This window comes from Clarias gariepinus, chromosome 15 (genome assembly GCF_024256425.1).
Source record: "Clarias gariepinus isolate MV-2021 ecotype Netherlands chromosome 15, CGAR_prim_01v2, whole genome shotgun sequence".
Classification (NCBI taxonomy): domain Eukaryota; kingdom Metazoa; phylum Chordata; class Actinopteri; order Siluriformes; family Clariidae; genus Clarias; species Clarias gariepinus.
The window spans coordinates 27,555,358-27,576,203 of record NC_071114.1 but is presented as its reverse complement, the minus strand read 5'-3'; the positions used below and the strand labels follow the sequence as shown (position 1 = coordinate 27,576,203).

At 41.7% G+C, this 20,846-nt stretch overlaps 1 protein-coding gene across 3 annotated transcripts in view; it reads left to right on the top strand.

The window, feature by feature from the left end:
* The window catches only part of sptbn1 (spectrin, beta, non-erythrocytic 1), an 83,374-nt gene that overhangs the window by 50,027 nt on the left and 12,501 nt on the right, over positions 1-20,846 (top strand). For all 3 annotated transcript variants that reach the window (XR_008365698.1, XM_053513469.1, XM_053513470.1), the window contains 20 exons: positions 7,337-7,510; positions 7,806-7,897; positions 7,990-8,070; positions 8,193-8,308; positions 9,397-9,509; positions 9,601-9,788; positions 9,991-10,108; positions 11,329-11,487; positions 11,754-12,056; positions 12,333-12,486; positions 12,744-13,614; positions 14,160-14,297; positions 14,556-15,312; positions 15,444-15,646; positions 17,175-17,265; positions 17,908-18,054; positions 18,912-19,175; positions 20,039-20,263; positions 20,345-20,434; positions 20,536-20,814. Coding sequence is in view for 2 of the 3 variants with exons in the window: in XM_053513469.1 (XP_053369444.1) it covers positions 7,337-7,510; positions 7,806-7,897; positions 7,990-8,070; positions 8,193-8,308; positions 9,397-9,509; positions 9,601-9,788; positions 9,991-10,108; positions 11,329-11,487; positions 11,754-12,056; positions 12,333-12,486; positions 12,744-13,614; positions 14,160-14,297; positions 14,556-15,312; positions 15,444-15,646; positions 17,175-17,265; positions 17,908-18,054; positions 18,912-19,175; positions 20,039-20,263; positions 20,345-20,434; positions 20,536-20,814 (4,563 nt within the window). In the remaining variant the exon portion in view is untranslated. The remainder of the gene's footprint in view (positions 1-7,336; positions 7,511-7,805; positions 7,898-7,989; positions 8,071-8,192; positions 8,309-9,396; positions 9,510-9,600; positions 9,789-9,990; positions 10,109-11,328; positions 11,488-11,753; positions 12,057-12,332; positions 12,487-12,743; positions 13,615-14,159; positions 14,298-14,555; positions 15,313-15,443; positions 15,647-17,174; positions 17,266-17,907; positions 18,055-18,911; positions 19,176-20,038; positions 20,264-20,344; positions 20,435-20,535; positions 20,815-20,846) is intronic.

The window sequence follows — 20,846 nt, the reverse complement described above, 5'->3', positions numbered from 1 at the left end:
GCGACCAGATGGACTGGCTGCACCTGAGAACTTTCACTGGTTGACTCAGTGTCTGTATCGATGGTATCTTATGTAAAGGGGGCAGAGTTTGGATGGACAGGGAGGAAAAAATTTTTGTTTGATATTTTAGTTTTCTTGTCAGTTTTCGGTTTCCCATTGGCAAGCTAGCCAGCTATGCTATGTCTGCCTGTTAGTTAGCACGGCACTTTTTCGAAAGCCACTGAAAATAAAAGAGGAAAAAAGAAAGAAAAGTCTTAATGTCATTAGAATAAATTTAATATTTATATTTTTTAATATAATTTATACTTTGATCCATTTTATTTTGTAAAAAGTTCATGAAACAAGTTCATCCCTTTTATCGCTCCTTTTATAGCGGCTATACTGTAAACGGCCTGACTCACCTGTCCTCAAGACGTTCCCATGTCTGAAAGTCAAAAAAGGCCATTGTGCTGCAACATTTACGGTACATTATCCTACTGTAGAGTAATCACAAAATGGTAAATTGAAAGGTGAAATGTATTATTTACTACATTCTCGGTTCCAGAGTGACAAGCTACAGAGGGACTTTAACGCTGGACGCTCTACACATACTTCTTTAAAAAACATCAGGTTAACGTTACGCTGTAGTTGTCCTCTTTGGACATGTTTATTTTGCATTTAAGGAAGAAGTCTCCAGTGTCAGTTCTTTGTAGCAGTCTGTAATCGCTATCAGCACAGACGAGTTCAGATGAAGAATTTCTCTTGTTAGCTCTTGGCCTTGAGGTCACACACTGTCTCAGACTTGTGGTTAATCTGTGACTTGCGAGTAAAGGCTGTGTGCTATCTCCTTATGTTTTAAAATGCAAGAACAGTGGCTCGTCTCTTCCATCGAGTTAAAAAAGAAAAAAAAAAGAAAAGAAATGACTTATTGAATAGTTTACAAAGGAGAGTTTATAAGTTCTGCTTGTTCCAGGAAGCTAATGAATACTTCCTTCACTGTATGAAATTCATTCTCATCTATAAAATTGCATAAGAAAAAATAATAAAATAATAATAATAATAATAATAATAATTATCACATACTTATTTGAATTTTTGCCAAAACACAGAGGTGGTACAGACAGTATTCTAGCAAATATCTCTGAATGATAGTCTCTATCTTCATATAGAATTATCAGCACTTTCTTCGTGTACTTCTGTTCAGAGGAAAAGTAAAAGTCTTGTATATTATATTCATTACATTTACAGATTCATTATACAGTATGTCAGGAGAAATATCATTTCAATTCATTTCTTTTTTTATCTAATTTCAATGATGATGGCTCACAACTCGTCAAAAATTGAGTATTTCAAAATATTAGAATATTTCATTTTGAGTTTAAATAAATAATTATTGGGATGGGATAGGGCCGGTCCACGTGCCATCCGTCACATTAAGTTGACTGGGGTTGGGTTGCCAGCTTGATGCCTGATTGTATTGGAGTCCAACAGTGGAACCTCGGTGGCATCGGGGTTCAACATGGGGACCTTCTGATCAGCAACTCCAACACCCTAACCCCTATATTTATTATAGAAATGCTAGGTATTTCTATAACAAGTAAAAATTAATTGAAAACATTTATATTTCGTGCTACGTATGGTACATATTGTACTTTTTGTCATACACCGCACTGGAAATTCTAAACAGCATAAAAAAGCAATGTATTTGCCAACAGCATAAGTACCTGTGCTGGGGATCGCTCTAATACTTTGCTAATTTACTTGTATTGTTAAAAGAAAAACCTCAGATATGTGATATGTGTGAAAGCACTTAAGTTCTTTGAGCGCTAAGTACTACTCAAACACACTAGCTTCCTTCTCCTTTTCTCGCCAAGATCCACATTTGATTTGAGTTGAGATCCATGGTTGAAGTATTCTTTGGAAAAAAAAAAAGGTATTGATGCACAGTGAGTGAGACGGTGAATATTTTATACTGAGATACCCGGACATTTCTCAGTTTAATACACAGTATCCTCATTAAAAATACCTTTAGGTGCACTGGGTGCCACATCTGCTCTAAATGTTAAAAGGAAACTTATATGAACTCATCTGCATCATGACCGGTTTCATCGAAATTAGATTTTTTCTCTAAGCCACAATTGTGAGTTTTGAACCCTTACGTTGAGCAAGAGCAGGCGTGAGCGCAAGACAGCTGCGTGTAACCCTAGCGTTCGTTCCTAGCTCACACCGACTCTCCCCAGCGTCCTCAAGGCTCTTGATTAGATATCTCGTCTCCCAGGCAAACAGCAGAGGAAACACAGTATCCACATTCCCAAGGCTGCGCTCAGCATGTCAGAGAGGCTCGCAGCTGGACCTTAAGTATAGCCGGATAAAGTTTGTACAGTTTCCTTCCTCAGTGGTTGTTTTTAATACTTGAGAAAATAGAGGTTCGAAGAGAGATCCTGTCGTTTACAGCGTGTAGCAGATCACTCATTTAGCTGTCAGGTTTCCTAAATGCCAGTTTTTATTTTGTTCATTTCTAATTAACTTAACTGCAGGTCAATTTTTTATGTGTGTTAGAGAAATAAAATACTTGTACGGCCAACAAGTATTGAGACAACAGTGAATTTCAATGTTTAAAACTCAGATTTCCTCCCACAGTCCAAAGACATGCAGATTAGGCTGACTGATTGTGTGCATGAATGTTAACCGGAGGTCACCATCGGCCTTCACGGTCTTTACTTGGACTACAGGGGTTCCTAGATGGATGGATTTTTTTAAATAATGACATTTAAGATAATAAGAAAAAATTGTTATTTTATTTTATGAAATTGCTATAAAGTCAGCAAGATGTCTCCAGTACTCTGGTGTCACTCATTTAAACCATGCCTGCTTGATTGCCTCTTGAAGATCAATAACTGCCTTCCTTATCATCATCGTCCAATAGTTTTTGATCGGTTTAGGTCTGGAGATGAGCCGGGTCATGGCTCCAGAAACTCAACACGATCGTGACTGCTAGTTTTTCATCAGTTTTTCAGTTCATTAGCACAACTCTTCAGCCAGATAGGCTCGAACTAAATATAGAAATCACCTGTTTTATGCATAGGGAGAATTGTAATACATGGCATACAGTATAGTACACTGTGCAAAAGCCTTGAGCCACCGCAACGTGAAGAAGTTACTGTAGACCAAATCTGCTTTTTTTTTTATACAACAGAAAATAATTAATAATTATTTATTTTAATTAATTATAGAATGTCTGCTGTAAACAATTCAATTTTCATCCTATTGATATACATTTTTCTTTGTTATTTTTCTTTTACCATTTCGTCATATATTTTGCAAATTATTTATTAGGGATGGAACTCATTTCATAAATACCCCAATATAAAATAATAAACTCATGAACCTTTTTTTAACACCTCAAATGCAAACATGTGTGTATATATATATATATATATATATATATATATATATATATATATATTTTTTTTTTTTTATAACAATAAAAAAAAAATCGATTTTGGAGCCAGTGGTGATGCAGGAATTGCCACAAAAAAGGAATCTTGATATGTAACTGATTATTTAGTTAAAAGTCTTAGTATTATTTAGTGAGAAGTGTTTCGTTATTGAAAAAAAAAAGGCTTTAATTGGGTTTTCTTCAACAGAATGAACCCTAATTAATCATAGACTGGATCCACTGTAAAATAAGGAGAAACGTAATTAACACTGAACAGGAAAAGGTTCGGGTCGAGTGAGCCGACGCTTCACTCTTGAGAGTAGGCTCGGTTTACACCTTGGCGTGGTCAGGAGGATTACTCTCGGAAAGCACCGACCTAACATCCTGCCTTTGTAGTGCTGACATCCGATATCAGAGTGAATCTCGTTCACTTACCTGTAACAAGCAGGTTCACGCTGCCACACTTCCTGTCTCTTAAGCACAGAGTCCTGTATGTGTACTCGGGTCATTATTACACTGAAAAACTGACATTAATTTGCTTATCGTGATGCTTTAGGTGACATTTACTAAATTATTATTTTTTTTTAATAAAGTCTGAGGATCTTCCAGTGTTTTAGGACAGAACATGGGGGCTTGCATGGCTTAAGCTAGCTACATAATCTCTTATAACCTTTGTCCATTTGTTTTAAGCCATGTTGTCAGTTATTCATTTCCCAAGCGCTATGACATCACTCCTCCTGTCAGGTCCCAAGCACTATGACATCAACTCTATGACGTCATAGAGTGCGAAGGGTCGTATTGTTCTTCAAAGGATTTTTTTCAGCGTCCTTTTTGAGCGTCCTAACATGCTAAAAAGGTCATAAAAATCAGCACACAGGTTGAAATCTGCTGCCATTAGGACGCCTGAGCGACTGAGTCCTGGGCGTGGCACAGCGCCTTCACAGGGGATTGTGCTGCATGGCTCATACACACTTGCATGCAAAACTCAGTACACATTTAGATCACACTGAGCTGAACAACTTTTGCTATGCATGTCATGGACGATGCAAAAAATTGAGAGAGGATCTTTTTTATATCCCAAACAGTTCAGCCGTAAACTTGTGATAAAAAGGGATTTATAACTTCCTTAGTTATACAGTATATAATACTATAGTTATATATTATGTCATAATTGTATTGTTATTTCCTCTTTAAATGCATGTGCCCACAGTCTTTCTGGTGCGCCCCCTGGTGGCGATAACGCAGGTGCTTGGGCCCGATCATCATTGCTTTGCCACTATATTTTTTATTGATTGTTTCTAATCAAGTCTTTTTTTTTTAACTAGTTTGTTTGGTCTGATTAAATACCTGGGTTCATCCACTAATCTAATACATAAGAGACTAGACGGTATTATTTTCCACTCATATTATAATAATATTTATACTGTAGGTCTCGATTAGATCTCCAACCTGGATTACAGCCTACTGTCCAGTCTAAAGATGACCGTTACCATAGAAACAGGCTTAAAAGAAGTTGGCTGTATATACCTGATCATGCATGAGTGGAAATAATTATTTGAGGGGCGTGGCCAAGATGGCTGGCGGGTGGTTAAAAAGACTTAATCTAAATGTGGCCCCTCCTCCTATAAATCATTACATCATGTTATCGGGTATCTGATTGTAATTTAAGGTGATTTATTGGCTTGTCTTTCGTGACTCTGCTGAAAAGTGCTGATGTCACCATAGAGCAGCTGCACTGCACTGCGTTCCACCTTCTGTGTGTGTAAGCCATGTGCGTTTCAAAGAGACGCAATGCTACTGCGGTGTGCGTGTGTGAGTGTGTGTGAGTCTGTGAGTGATTGTCTACCGCATGAGCCCTCCTTACACACTCAGCACACACAAGGACGATACCACCCGCACCTCTAACGTAGGGGTACATTAAGCAGCACGCCGTCTCTGTTTGGCGATCTAGCGGCTTCCCGTCACCTCATTTAACTCTCACTTTGCAGATCACACACACCGTCTGAAATGCTCACCAGGAAGTGTCCTCAAGGGACATGTAGCATGCGCCACCACCCACCATCCCCCACGCCCAGCCTTCACTATTTCGTTCCTTTTTCTCTCCAGATGCAGCGACCACGCCTGAGTACAAAGTCTCCTGGTTCATCATATCCCAGTGCCGCACACACACACACACACACCTCTGCCGTCACCCAGTTACTCATTCACTCACACAGGCTGATAGAGCTGTTTAGAAACTTGTATCTCCAAAAAAATGGAACATCGAATTCTTACGCTGATAAAACAAAAACAGCAGAGTTGAGCGGGGGAAATAAATGCTTACATATTGTATAATCTCTGTTTACAGCAGGACATTCCATGCAAAAGTGTCTTAATCTGTCTCTGACACTTTGCTTTTCCTGTGAGAGCCACTCTCGTCCATTGTGCATATCAGAATAGAAACGTCGTGCCAAGTCTGTCCTCAAGGCCACGGTACATCATTAACTCCAGTTAAGTTTGAGTCCTGTGTTTCCCGCATGGAAGGTGTTGGTGTGGGTTACCGAAGCCTGTAACACGTGTTAACCTGTACAGCTGTGTCAGCAGCGCACCTGCACGTGGGACGTGTGGACGTGTCATTTGGAAAGTTTGTTTTTTTTTAAACACAGATAAAGGAATTAACGACATATGATTTGAAGACAGTACTTCTGAACTTCTCTAGTCATAACATATAAACACTGTGTTGGTTATTCTCCGTGGGTGTTTCCTTCACTCCAAATCAATAGAAGTTTCGATTCGTCACCTTACTATCCTGACGGGCGTGGTCTCTTTGACAGTGTCTCCGCCCCATGCATAACACACGAAGGCTCATTTAGTGGTGTGATGATGATGATGATGATGATGATGATGATGATGTAAATAACATGGTATGGTCTTTATATTCACCAATCCAGCTAAGCATATTGGGATGACGTGTTCTACAGCACTCCATCTCCAACTCCATCATTAAAACAACAGCTGAAGGAACATCTTTAGCAAGAACAGTCTCGGGGACCGTTCTAAATGTTAACGTCATTTCAGGAGATCTGAGAAACACTTTGGCCAAATATTATCCCAAAAGAAGTTCGTCTGTGTTTTTAAGCTGCGGTTAACTTCTAAAATGTCCGACAAGTGGTCCAGGCTCTCCAGGACTTCCATACAGTAATCATGGAAAAACACAGATCTGCTTATAGGTGATTTTAGACAGACACTCCCGTCCGAAGCGAACTGCGGACCACTTACAGAAGTACCACTTTAAATATTTCTCTTGGACAGAACGGATGATAAATGTTGATGTGTCAGTCCTACTTTTTTTTTGGAAACAGAGCTCGGATTTCAGAGCATCTGCCAAATCCAGATGTGAGACCGGACCAAAAGAAATATTGTCCATTATGAAGTTATTAAGAGGTGTGATGGTGGTCTGCTGCTTCAGGACAGTACTCTTTGTTGTGTCAGGAAGAATACCGCAGTGCTGTCGAAGTCTCGACTCTGATTGGTCAAAAGACATTTCTGTAGCAACACTTCAACATCCTCACGGGGACTCGCAATGTGGACTTCCTAAATAATAAATGACTTATAATGAACTGATTAAAAATGAACAATTTTTGTAAAGAGATGTTTCTTTATGAAAGGCTTCTCCAGTCAGTAAATAATTACAGTAGATAAGTTGGATCTGGCCCGGAGTGTGTGTGTGTGTGTTGGGAGATAATGTATGTGGCAGCTTTATTTGTATGCTGCACAAATTGCATTCTGTTAACTGGAGTTCGACATATTTTCGAACTTCTCTACTTGGGGAGTTCATAAAAAGTTTGTGTTGTTTTTTTTAATAATTCATAAAATGTTACGCACTGGTAAAAATGATATGTGGGATTATTACAATAATTAGTTTTTTCCCGCTTGCAGCCCAAACCCACGAAGGGACGGATGCGAATCCACTGTCTGGAGAACGTGGATAAAGCCCTGCAGTTCCTCAAGGAGCAGCGCGTCCACCTCGAGAACATGGGCTCCCATGACATCGTCGACGGCAACCACCGCCTCACCCTCGGCCTCATCTGGACCATCATCCTCCGCTTCCAGGTACTGATGTTTTTTGTTTTACCCATAATCCTATACATACAGTACAGTACTGTGACTATGAGGTCGCTGCTGAGGTTGTTACATACACAAGCAATTTTTTAATTGGATCTTTAGGTACTTTGTCGCAGTAAAAGAGTCGGTACTATTACTTTAATTTAATCTACATCACTTAATTAAATTTAATATGAAGACATGAAGATGACGCAAAACTTTTGCACAGTTCTATATGTCTTGAACTTTGTCGTGAAATGTACATGAAACTTTTTTGAATCCTGTCTCCTGTGTGTGTGTGTAGATCCAAGACATCAGCGTCGTAACAGAAGACAATAAGGAAAAGCGCTCGGCTAAAGACGCTCTGCTTCTGTGGTGTCAGATGAAGACAGCAGGGTGAGTTGTGTGTTCGTCGAAGAGCTTCTGTTTGAGTGACGGAGGAACTGTCCATGTATATAACCGGATTATTGTCTCTGGGTTTTTAACAGCTATCCGAACGTCAACATCCACAACTTCACCACCAGCTGGCGCGACGGAATGGCGTTCAACGCCCTCATTCACAAACACAGGTACTGTAGAAACCCCACCAGCCAAGATTCCAATCTCACTTCTTGGCTCGACTTCTGCAGAATTTGTTCCCGGCCTGTGTCATTTGACTCTTCATGAAACCCGGGTCCTTCTTTATTCGCAGGCCGGATCTTATCGATTTTGACAAGCTGAAGAAGTCCAACGCTCACTACAACCTGCAGAACGCCTTCAACTTGGCCGAGCAGCACCTGGGCCTCACTAAACTGCTCGACCCTGAGGGTGAGAACTTCCTCTTAACTTCTGTATCGAGACCTGACTTACATGAGCTGCATTCTGCATTGGAAAAAATAGCAGATTATTAGATTGAGTTCTTATAAAACAATCAGTTATTATAAAAAAAACATAAATTTGTGCAATGTAGTAATTTCCTAATAGTTCAATCACATTAAATAATTTTTTTTATTTGTCTCATAATACTCGCAATCATTTTGCTGATTTTTTTTCTAGCCATTACAGTTTTTATAAAGGTTTGTGATTCGGGAAATTCTATATTTATTATATATTTTGGAAACATAAACGATTCAAAATTGGTGTTTTAAAGCATTTTGCACAAGTTTCCTCCTTCAAGAAACAGATCGAAACACCTGAAGATGGCCCTCTCCTGAATTATTAGTTTATGTGCGGTTGGTGCAATACCGCCGCCTACTGGACTGGAGTATGACGACGTTTACAAAAAAACACACAAAAAAAACCAGCAACACATATTACACAATATTTAACTTTTAATAGATCTTAGATACATTTAGTAGTTCTGAATAATTTAAAACATAAGAGATATAGCTTCTTGAGACAAATCAGATTTATTTACATTTCACTATTGTGAGCTGCTGTTAACGAAATTAATACTTTCTCACCAATTAGATTTGAGAATTTTGGTTATATGGTGTAATAATTATATAAATATTGATAATAAAATGGTCTGGTAGCGTCGCATCTTCTTCTTCTACTACGCCTCCCGAGACATCTTCTCGTTTCTCAGTAGTAATTACGGTAAAAGTAACCATTGTTCATTATGAACCATTGTTATTAGAAACCGCACTGCCATCTAGAGGATTGGTGGTGTAATTGCTAAGTGACACCGACACTCCAGTGCGTAGGCGTAGGCACCACATGCTGTGGACTTGACGAAGAAACATAAATCACAGACAGAAAAACTTTTATTTAACAACACATCGCTGTGTTCAGGTGGGTTTGTAGAGCAAGATCATGTCATGTGTTTAGAAAGTTCATCAAGGATTCGTGTAAATCCAGACTTGGTTTTCTGTAACAAACCCTAATATAACTATACTGTATGTTCCTTCCTTTAGATATCAGTGTTGACCATCCTGACGAGAAGTCAGTCATCACCTACGTCGTCACATACTACCACTATTTCTCCAAGATGAAGGCTCTAAAAGTGGAGGGCAAACGCATTGGCAAAGTGAGTTTTCACACTATATTACTGTATATACTGGTGCACTGAAACAGTTTGCATGTCGCAGAAGCAAAAACCTGTGCATCATCCTGTCTAGGTGCTCGATAACGCCATCGAAACAGAAAAGATGATCGAGAAATACGAGTCTCTTGCGTCCGACCTTCTGGAGTGGATCGAGCAGACGATCATCATCCTGAACAACCGCAAGTTCGCGAATTCTCTTGTAGGAGTCCAGCAGCAGCTCCAAGCTTTCAACACGTACCGCACTGTCGAGAAGCCTCCCAAGTGAGTGCCATGCCATCGTACCATCTCTGTAGTCATGTCACGTTGAAGTAAAAGACGCGTAAATTTCAGACGCGTAAACCATCTCGGAATAGTTTGAATAGAATGTTTATTTGAATATGGGTGACTGACAGGGATTGTGTTTATTTAAATGTATTGAATAATTGAGTGAAGCACCAAACCGTGCCTTGGGCTGTTTTTGCAGGTTCACAGAAAAAGGAAACCTGGAAGTGCTTCTGTTTACAATCCAAAGCAAAATGAGAGCCAACAACCAGAAAGTCTACATGCCCCGAGAGGGAAAGCTTATCTCGGACATCAACAAGGTGAGACATGTTTTTGGAACAAATCTCAGTTCTTTTACAGCACTTTAGGACTAAATCACCCGGGGATGAGCTGTTGTTCGTTAAAAAATAGTCAAACAACAGTTAACTTAAAAAACTAAAAATGACAGGATTGAACAATGAGAATATTAAGTTTAGTAATCTTCTAGGTGTTCGATCTTCTCATTTTTACTTTTCGTGAGTTAATAACAGAGAACTGTCGGTCACAGCATGGATGGAAGTAGGTCAGTACGGTCCTCAGTACTGAGGAGAGAGCAGCTGCCTGCCAAACCCACATTCAAAACCAGTCACAGAAGCACTTTTGCAAGAAAACACATGGGGTAACATTATATCATCTTAAACAGCACATTCCGAATTGCCTTAAGGCAAGAAATAAAGCTAACTAGCTCCTGAGACGGGGCTAAATCCCAAATCCCACTCTAACCCCTGATTAAGGGCACTACTTGGTGTGTGGAACAAAGGATTGTACACCATATACTGTATAGCACACTAGCTCCTCATTTAACGCTATTTGGGATTTAATTCCTTGGGAATTCAACCTGGAAGTTAATCTAGTTGATATTCTAAAGTGGATATAAAGAGAAACTTAAGAGATTCCTCATCATTATTTGGCTACATAGTACTAGTAAGACTTTAAAACTACTCTCATCCATTAATTACACTAACCGTCGGTCGCCAGCTCTTCCAGTCGTGGTTGGTTAGTCCACTGTCGAGAAGTTGTACAGTATAAAAGCAATATCACACTCGAGGTTGTGCTGTTTAGCTGGATATCAGGTCGGCTGTGATTCCCACATAACCAAAAGGACCCACTGTTAATGTCCTGCTGCCGGATACCGCAGCAAAACCCAAGTCAAAGCAGAAGGGGTCCAAGCAATACCAGGCATCATGTTTTGTGTTATAACGTTATGGTTGATCGGTGTATGTGGAGTATTCGGCCTTTCAGGCCCACGTGAACAAGTAGTTACTATGAAATAAGATATTTTTTGGGTGAACATATTGACTTGTAATATGGCATGCAGCCAGATCTACAGTACATTCATATAATAAACTTTTTAACCAATCAGAACTGAGAATTCAACACTATAAATGGTTTCTGGATTATAAATGGTTGCTTAGACGCTAAAGGCAATTCCGATCTGCTGTAAATGTATGACAGTTACAGTATTTATAATGTGTGCATGGGTGTGTGTGTGTCCGCTTAGGCCTGGGAGCGTCTGGAGAAGGCGGAGCACGAGCGAGAGCTTGCCCTCAGGAACGAGCTGATTCGTCAGGAGAAGCTTGAGCAGCTGGCACGCCGCTTCGACCGCAAGGCGGCCATGAGAGAGACCTGGCTCAGCGAGAACCAGCGGCTGGTGTCACAGGTGACCTATCATTATCCTGGTTTTTCACCAGTTTTTGTACCATAATAAGGGCAGTTTTGTAAGAGTGTCACTTCTTTGTTTGTGTTTATGGCTGATTGGTTTATTATCATCTCGTACTGGACTGCCAGGAAAAAAGTTAATTGTAATTTACAGCTTTCGTTCATTTACTGAAATAGAATTACCAAACAGACCTGACCCCACTAGTCTGATCTTCATCATGCACTCTGTGCATCTGATCTTCATCATGCACATCATTATCTTTGCAGGACAACTTCGGTTTTGACCTCCAGGCAGTGGAGGCGGCCACCAAGAAGCACGAAGCCATTGAGACAGACATCGCAGCCTACGAGGAACGCGTGCAAGCCGTGGTATCCGTGGCTAGGGAGCTGGAAGCAGAGAACTACCATGACATCAAGCGCATTGCGGCTCGTAAGGACAACGTCTTGCGGCTCTGGGACTACCTCCTGGAGCTGCTGAAGGCACGCAGGCAGAGGCTGGAGATGAACCTGGGCGTGCAGCGTGTCTTCCAGGAGATGCTCTACATCATGGACTGGATGGATGAGATGAAGGTAAACAAGTGAAAGAGGTGGGAGGGAAAAAATGAGAAAGAGGAAAAAGAGAGTGGGCAGGAAAGCATGAGTAGGAAATTAGAATCGAGAAAAGGGAAAGTGAGAGAAGTAGTGAAGAAAGCAGAGATTTTCTTCAAATGTTTCCGCTAAAATCCTGTTGTAAAGCTTTTTATTAAGCAAATTACAATGAGTCTTGGTGCACTGTAATGTTAACGCAGAACGTGGTATCTAACTTACTTTTTATAGAAAGTCATGATTAGTTGCTTCTCTTCGCAGATGCTGCTGCTTTCTCAGGACTACGGGAAGCACTTGCTGGGAGTGGAAGATCTGCTTCAGAAACACGCCCTGGTGGAGGCCGATATTGCCATCCAAGCCGACCGTGTGCGGGCCGTCAATGCCACCGCCCAGAAATTTGCCGTTGATGATGAAGGTAAGAAAAAATATGAATAAGAACTGTATGCACCCATAGCTGCAACCATACCGTTATGTTGACCTCATTGCACCATTAGAACATAATAAGAACACAACTGAAAAACTAGTTTTAGCCCTAGAAGGAGCAATTATCAATTATTACTGTACGACATTATTTAGAAACTGTTTTTCTAAAGATGTATCACCAGATTTATGTTCTTCTATTCCTTTGCTTTAACCCGTTTCCTTTCCTCCTGTTTCTGCCACCTCTTGCAGGTTATAAGCCGTGTGATCCGCAGGTGATCCGTGACCGCGTGGCTCACCTGGAGTTCTGCTACCAGGAGTTGACGCAGCTGGCGGCTGAGCGCCGGGCACGTCTGGAGGAGTCTCGTCGTCTCTGGAAGTTCTTCTGGGAGATGGCTGAGGAGGAGGGCTGGATCCGTGAGAAGGAGCAGATCCTGTCATCGGATGATGTCGGCAAGGACCTGACGGGCGCCGTGCGTCTGCTGAGTAAGCACAGGGCGCTTGAGGATGAGATGAGCGGTCGAGCCGGGCACCTGCAACACACTGTGCGTGAGGGCCAGGCCATGGCTGACGCTGGCCACTTTGGAGAAGCCAAGATCCGTGAGCGTGTGGCTGATTTGCAGGGTCAGTGGGCAGCTCTGGAGCAACTTGCTGCAGTCAGGAAGGCACGTCTAGAGGAGGCCTGCAGCTTGCACCAGTTCCAGGCTGATGCCGATGACGTGGATGCCTGGATGCTGGACGCGCTGCGCATCGTCTCAAGTGACGACGTCGGCCATGACGAGTTCTCCACACAGGCGCTGGTTAAGAAGCACAAGGACGCAGCAGCCGAGGTGGCCAGCTACCGACCCGTGATTGACTCACTCCACGAGCAGGCTCAGGCACTTCCTAACGAGCTGGCCCAGTCGACCGACATCACCGGGCGCCTGTCTGGCATCGAGGAGCGCTATAAGGAGCTGACGGAGCTCACACGGCTAAGGAAACAGGCTCTGCAGGATGCACTGGCTCTGTATAAGATGTTCAGTGAAGCTGATGCTTGCGAGCTATGGATCGACGAGAAGGAACAGTGGCTCAACAGCATGGAGATTCCAGAGAAACTCGAGGACCTGGAAGTTATTCAGCACAGGTAAAGATGACCTACACATAATGTTTGATTCTATGGCTCAAGTATCTCCCTCATGCTGCATCCACTTCTTATGTGATGTCACATAATCTTGCTAGTGTAGATCAGGACTTTATGTAATCTCTAAAAGTAGTTGAATATTATGTCTTTTGCTTTATTAAGTGGAGCCATATTAGACAACTGTATTGACCTCAGTCAAGGCCATACCTATATTTACACTATGTTCGTCTCCTTTAAGCACCACTAAATGTTCTTTTATCTGAACGCTGCAGTCATGGAAAAGCCTCCTATAAAATATGTTTATACTGTATGCACCAGAAACGGCACATTAGAAGCATTAAGTGCACCAGATGTCCCTGCTGAGTTACACAGAGACATAAGACATGAGCCTCTGCAGCGCCACAAATAAGCAGCATCACTATATATACCACTGGTTGAAATTACAACCACCTCACGACTCTTGAGAGTTTCATTTCATTTCAACAATGGATCCAGGATGCACTTCTAAGGGTTTTCTTTGTGCCAAGTAAATGAATAATGTGTTTCAGGTTCGAGAGTCTGGAGCCTGAGATGAATAACCAGGCGTCCCGCGTGGCCGTGGTCAATCAGATCGCCCGGCAGCTGATGCACAGTGGACACCCCAGCGAGAAAGACATCAAGGCTCAACAGGACAAACTGAACACAAGGCAGGTTTCAACATTTATCTAAAAGATTCAAGGTTTATCCTTTCTTCTGTTTTTAAGGATCAAAACTGAAAGTCTACTTTTTATCTCATACATGTTGCACATGAACACATACTGTACATGAAACTCTACAAAATCGAAACTTCTTAATGCTTTTCATCTGTTATAGTTATGTTTAACTTTGAAAAATTGTAAAAATTTATTTAGCATTATTCTTTTTTATGTGGAATTATGTTAACATCCACAATTTCTCTCCTGTAGGTGGAGCCAGTTCAGAGACTTGGTAGACCAGAAGAAGGAGTCCCTCAACTCAGCACTGGGTGTCCAGAACTATCACCTGGACTGCAACGAGACAAAGTCCTGGATCCGTGAGAAGACCAAAGTAATCGAGTCGACTCAGGAACTCGGTAATGACCTGACAGGAGTCATGGCACTGCAGCGCAAGCTGACCGGGATGGAGCGCGACCTGGCCGCCATTGAGGCCAAGCTGGGTGACATGCGTGGAGATGCAGAGCGTCTGGCAGCTGAGCATCCCGAACAAGCCAACGCTATCAAAGGCAGGCTGGAGGAGATCGGCACTGTCTGGGAGGAGCTGAAGGATACTATGCAAAACCGTGAGGCCTCCCTGGGAGAGGCCAGCAAGTTGCAGCAGTTCCTCCGTCAGCTGGATGATTTCCAGTCGTGGCTGTCTCGCACGCAGACGGCCATTGCCTCTGAGGACATGCCCAACACCCTGGCTGAGGCTGAGAAGCTTCTCGCCCAACACGAAGGCATCAAGCACGAGATTGACAACTACGAAGAGGACTACCAGAAGATGCGTGACATGGGCGACATGGTCACCCAGGGTCAGACGGACTCCCAGCACATGTTCCTCAGGCAGAGGCTGCAGGCGCTGGATACCGGTTGGAATGAGCTTCATAAGATGTGGGAGAACCGTCAGAACCTCCTGTCCCAGTCTCACGCCTACCAACTGTTCCTCAGAGACACAAAGCAGGCCGAGACCTTCCTCAACAATCAGGTAACGTGCTGAGGTTTGCACATTTAAATAAAATATGGAAAATATTGATCATGTACAGTTGACGCAAGGTACACTCATTTGTTAAAGTTTCTTACAATGCTAAGAGAACCTCTTTAATCATATTTCTGCAGGAGTATGTGTTGGCCCACACTGAGATGCCCACCACTCTAGAAGGAGCAGAAGCTGCCATTAAGAAGCACGAAGATGTCATGACCACGATGGACGCCAACGAGGAGAAGATCAACGGCGTGGTGGAGGCTGGACGCAGACTGGCCAGTGATGGAAACATCAACGCTGAGAAGATTCAGGAGAGAGCGAATTCCATTGATGACAGGTTATTGAGATGCACACAGTTTCAGTTTTGTAAGAATTAGTGTTGTGACTTTGGAAACTTTAGAATTTACACAAATTCGAAACGATGCAAGAGTTCCACTTAAGATGTGTCTCAGTTACACAAGATTCTGACCTTGGACCATCATTTTAATGCAGAATTGCTTAAGTAAGAAGAAGTAGGTTGACATGTTGCATTATTGTATGACACAATATTCTTAAAACTCTAGAAAGCCATTAAACACAACACATGACTGTTTACATAATTAAGTACCAGTTCCTGTTATCTTTTATAAAGGCCTTGTTCCTACGTTCCCAGGTTTGTTTGTTTTTTTGAGTTTAGGCCTCAAGTGAAAATGGAATTTTGGGAAAAATCTTTCCAGCGTAAAAATACGTTGAAATTGCGTTTTTACCCATTAGACATTTTACCACGTTTTATAGATAGTACCATTGTATATAGACAGTACCATGGCACTATGGTACATGGTTCCACCATGGTGCATACTGTGGAGCAACGTTACATGTACTATAGTATGGTGCATGGGTCTACCATGTACCCTTGTATAACATATTAGGATACCTTTTAAATTCAGTGCACTGCCATTTTACTGTTTGGTGAATCCCATAGTACTTACTGGGTACCTAACAAAGTTTAGGAGGTGTATAATATGGTACTGCTATACAGTAGCGTAACATACCTGAGCTAAACTTTGGTAGCCATCATGGTACCCAATAAGCACCATGGGTTTCACCAAAGTATTGTGGTACGCATCATAGTACTACAGTGCCACAGTTACCTACAGTAGCTACCATGGTTATGCTTAAAGTACCATGGTAATAGATGTTTTAGGGCATACACTATAGCTCATCATAGTACACTGTTGTTACGTACCTCATTAAAATTTCTTATGGACAGTGTTGATGTGTGGACAATAAAAATGAATTTTGGCGTTTTTGGCAGAACATGGCGCATATTTTTGTGTTTGATGTCAGAGTGTGGCACACTTGGCGAGAACCTGGCTTTAATCTTGGTGTTAGATCTCCACCTGCTGGTTTGGCATGTTTTGACAGCGTATTTTTGCATTTTCATGTTGATGAAACAAAAGATTGAGAACAAAGGAGGGGGAAAAGACAAACGTTTTTAAAAACACCCACCCATGTGCATGTGGACCAGGCCAAAGAGGACATCTGAGGAGACAGCGTCTTAGATCAGAGACTTTACTAATCTCAAATCTCAATAACCAGGATTTTCACAAGAAGTGCTTGTGTTTAGACCTTATAAAAAAAATGAATCCACGTAAGTTTCCATGCATACATTGTCACATACAGTACCAGTTGGACTTAAAGGTAACTGCAGTAATTGATGTAGGTGTAGAAAGTCTCACAAGCTTGTTGGTTTTCATCAGTCATGTTAGTCCATGTGCCACTGTAGATCTTGGTGACGGAGCTTTACAAATGCTAAATATAGCATATGATAATCATTTCTAGGTTGTAATTAAATGCATTCATGACCTTTGAACCCTTACCCGCAGGCATAAGAAGAACCGTGAGGCGGCTGTGGAGCTCCTGATGAAACTTAAAGATAACAGAGACCTACAGAAGTTTCTGCAGGACTGCCAGGAGGTACAGTACACGTCTGCATATTGTTTTGGGGCAAAAAATAATAATTAATTGAGAATTTTGATCAATCAAACAAGACATGTTTGCAGGCTGGAGTGTTTTTATGCTTTTACAGGTCATAGAGGAAAGTAGCCCTCATTTTGCATGATGCAAAATAATAACTGTAAATGTATTTATTGTGGATTTTGAGGCTTTTGGTTAGCACTGTCGCCTTGCACCACCAGGGTCCGGGTTCGATTCTGTATGCATGTGGTCCCTGTGCCTGGTGGGATTCCTCTGCTTACTCCGGTTTCCTCCCACAGTCCAAAGACATGCAGATTAGTCTTAATGGCTCCCAAATTGCTCCATAGTGTGTTAATAAGCATGTGAGTGGGTGTATGTATGTGCACTGTGATGGATTGAAACCCCATCCAGGGTGGACCATGTTTCGTGCCCTAAGTCTCCTGTGATAGGCCCAATTTTAGCTATAAAGGACGTCTCCAGTGCATATTGACACCCAATGTGAACACAGTTTGGACTTTTCATGTGTAGTGTTTTGTGTTTGTAGCCCAGCTGGCGCATGTTGAGAAATCTTTAAAGAACATCTGCGAGCACGGTGCCCCCTTGTTGCTCACACTTTCGCTTTCCTGTTGTGTGTGTCCGCAGCTGTCTCTGTGGATCAGCGAGAAGATGCTGACGGCGCAGGACATGTCGTACGACGAGGCCAGGAACCTGCACAGCAAGTGGCTCAAACACCAGGCCTTCATGGCGGAGCTCCAGTCCAACAAAGAGTGGCTGGATAAGATCGAGAAGGTTTATACACGTTACTTTTACCCTGGATAATGTGTCTCAGCGTAGTGTGTGTATGGTCCTAAAGTGTGTGTATACACCAAGAGAAAGTGGTTGAGGAGCATTAGGGAATACAGACTCAACGAAAGATATCCAGTGATGTCATACTCATGTCATTGAACACAAATCTTTAATGCTTTGAGGTTCAAGGTTGCCAGATATGTCTCCACATTAACCCTTTCCTTCATCCCTCATTTTTGTATTTATTTTTTTGCTTTTTAGAGTAACTGGAGGGACACAAGCGCCCCCTAGTGGTTGGGTGTGTTAATAGGTATACTGAGTAATTTCCAGGGCACCTTATCTACATTTTAGTTCCAAATGCTTTTATTATAATATATTGAAATATTTTTATTAATAGAAGCACATGATTATGTATATAAGGGACTTGTGGTCTTAATTAGTTTAAATTGATTAATAGAAAAAATAATAAATTAAATTAAATACATATTTTATTTGTATATTTATTTGTCCTTTTTGTCTTTTGGAAATAATTCAGATTATTTATTTTTAGTCCTAATTAAAACTTATATATCCAATTTATTTATTACATATACAGTTTATATATAATTTTATTATTATTCAACATGTTGAATTTCCATTTTTAATATTTTCATTATAATTTCAAATCCATTACCAATTAGATTAATCAATCCAGAAGATTTTTATTTATGTATTTATTTATTTATTTTTGTTAGAAAGTTGTTAAAGTGACACAGGAAGCTACAGTCTGACAAAATATTTGAGTAACGCTGAGAGCTATGAGGGCAATTTTGAAAGCGTCTTACCTAAACCCCTTTCCCTCCGTCTGTCCGTCTCTATAGGAAGGACAGCAGCTGGTGTCCGAGAAGCCTGAGACGGAGGCGGTGGTGAAGGAGAAGCTCTCGGTGCTGCAGACGCAGTGGCAGGAGCTGGAGTCGACCACGCAGACCAAAGCGCAGTGCCTGTTCGACGCCAACAAGGCCGAGCTGTTCACGCAGAGCTGCGCCGACCTCGACAAGTGGCTGGGGGGTCTGGAGGGTCAGATCCAATCCGACGACTACGGCAAAGATCTAACCAGCGTCAACATCCTGCTGAAGAAACAACAGGTACGAGCAACAGGAATGTTTTTTGTTTGTTAAGACACAACATTCATGTATAAAAACATCCTACTTAAGGCATGAACATGATCAGTGTACTGCTGATGCTGAATGCTGAGTGGTTGGAACAGACGAGAGGGGAAATGAGGTCGCTGCTGAGGTTGTTACGTAAACAAGCAATCTTTGAATCGTATCGTTAGGCATGGATAAATGTGAGATAAAATACGTGTAAAAAAGATACTGAGTCCATGTCGTCTCTGCATCCCTGTGGAATATAAGAAATATAAAGTGCATGATAATGAATTTTCAATAATTTTGCATGTGAGTTCTTTTTCTTCAACTTTTTTTAATATTGCTTTTTTTAGAAACTCAGGCTTTTTTTTTTTTTTTTTACAAAAATAGCATTTTTGCATTAGTCAGGTAGACTCCATACCTTTTAAGGTTTAAATTGATCAACCTATTTTCTAATTATTAACTAGGTAAAATAATCAGACTTTTATTTTATTTAACTACTTAAAAGTGGTACTTTTTTGATTTCTAGACCTTGAAATGAAAAATTATTTAAAATAAAATCATGTATACTTTTACAAAATATATCTGGGTTTTTTTGTTTATTGTTTGTTTGTATTTTTATAGTAATCTGATCAGTCAAAGCTGTTTCTCTGCACTTGTTGATCATTGCAGTTCCTTTAGCAATAGCTATTTCTTAACCTAAGTATAATGAAAAACCTAAAGAATCAGGGTGTACAAACTTTTAGCCAATGCCAAAATAACACATGAGAGTTTTAATAACGTGTATAATCACCAGATTTCGAGAACAACTCGTCTGTTGTGGGTCTGGAGTGTAAACGTGAGCTCTTTGTCCTGCACAGATGCTGGAGAACCAGGTGGACGTGCGTAAGAAGGAGGTGGAGGAGCTTCAGTCGCAGGCTCACGTGCTGCGGCAGGAGGGCAAGGACACGGACGAGGTGGACGGGCGACGTGAGGTGGTGGAGAAGAAGTTCCAGGAGCTGCTCGAACCTCTTCTGAAGAGGAAGAACTTTCTCATGGCTTCCAGGGAGATCCACCAGTTCAACCGTGACGTCGAGGACGAAATCGTGAGTCGGACGTTCGAGCGATGGAGCGATGTTTCGGGAGGCGAGTGAAACATTAATGACATCATTCCCTTTTTTTCACAGCTCTGGGTCGAGGAGAGGATGCCTCTCGCTAATTCAACGGACCATGGACACAACTTGCAGACAGTTCAGATGCTAATCAAGAAGAACCAGGTGAGCCGTCAAATATCTCATCTTCAGATTGCTTGGACCTTTGGCACACATCACGGTCACTCTTCCTATGTGACACATGCTTTTTTTTTTACTTCATTCAGACCCTGCAGAAGGAGATCCAGGGCCACCAGCCACGCTGTGACGACATCTTCGACCGCAGTAAGAACATCGTGACGGAGGACAGCCCGAGCGTGGACGCCATTAAGGCACGTCTCGTCGAGCTTAAGGACCTCTGGAACCTCCTCAGCCAGGAGACAGCGAAGAGACACGAGCGGCTGGAGGAGGCGCATCAGGCGCAGCAGTACTACTTTGACGCGGCCGAGGCGGAGGCCTGGATGAGCGAACAGGAGCTGTACATGATGTCAGAGGAGAAGGCTAAGGTGTGTAGAAGTGTTTCTTAGCAAAAGGTAGT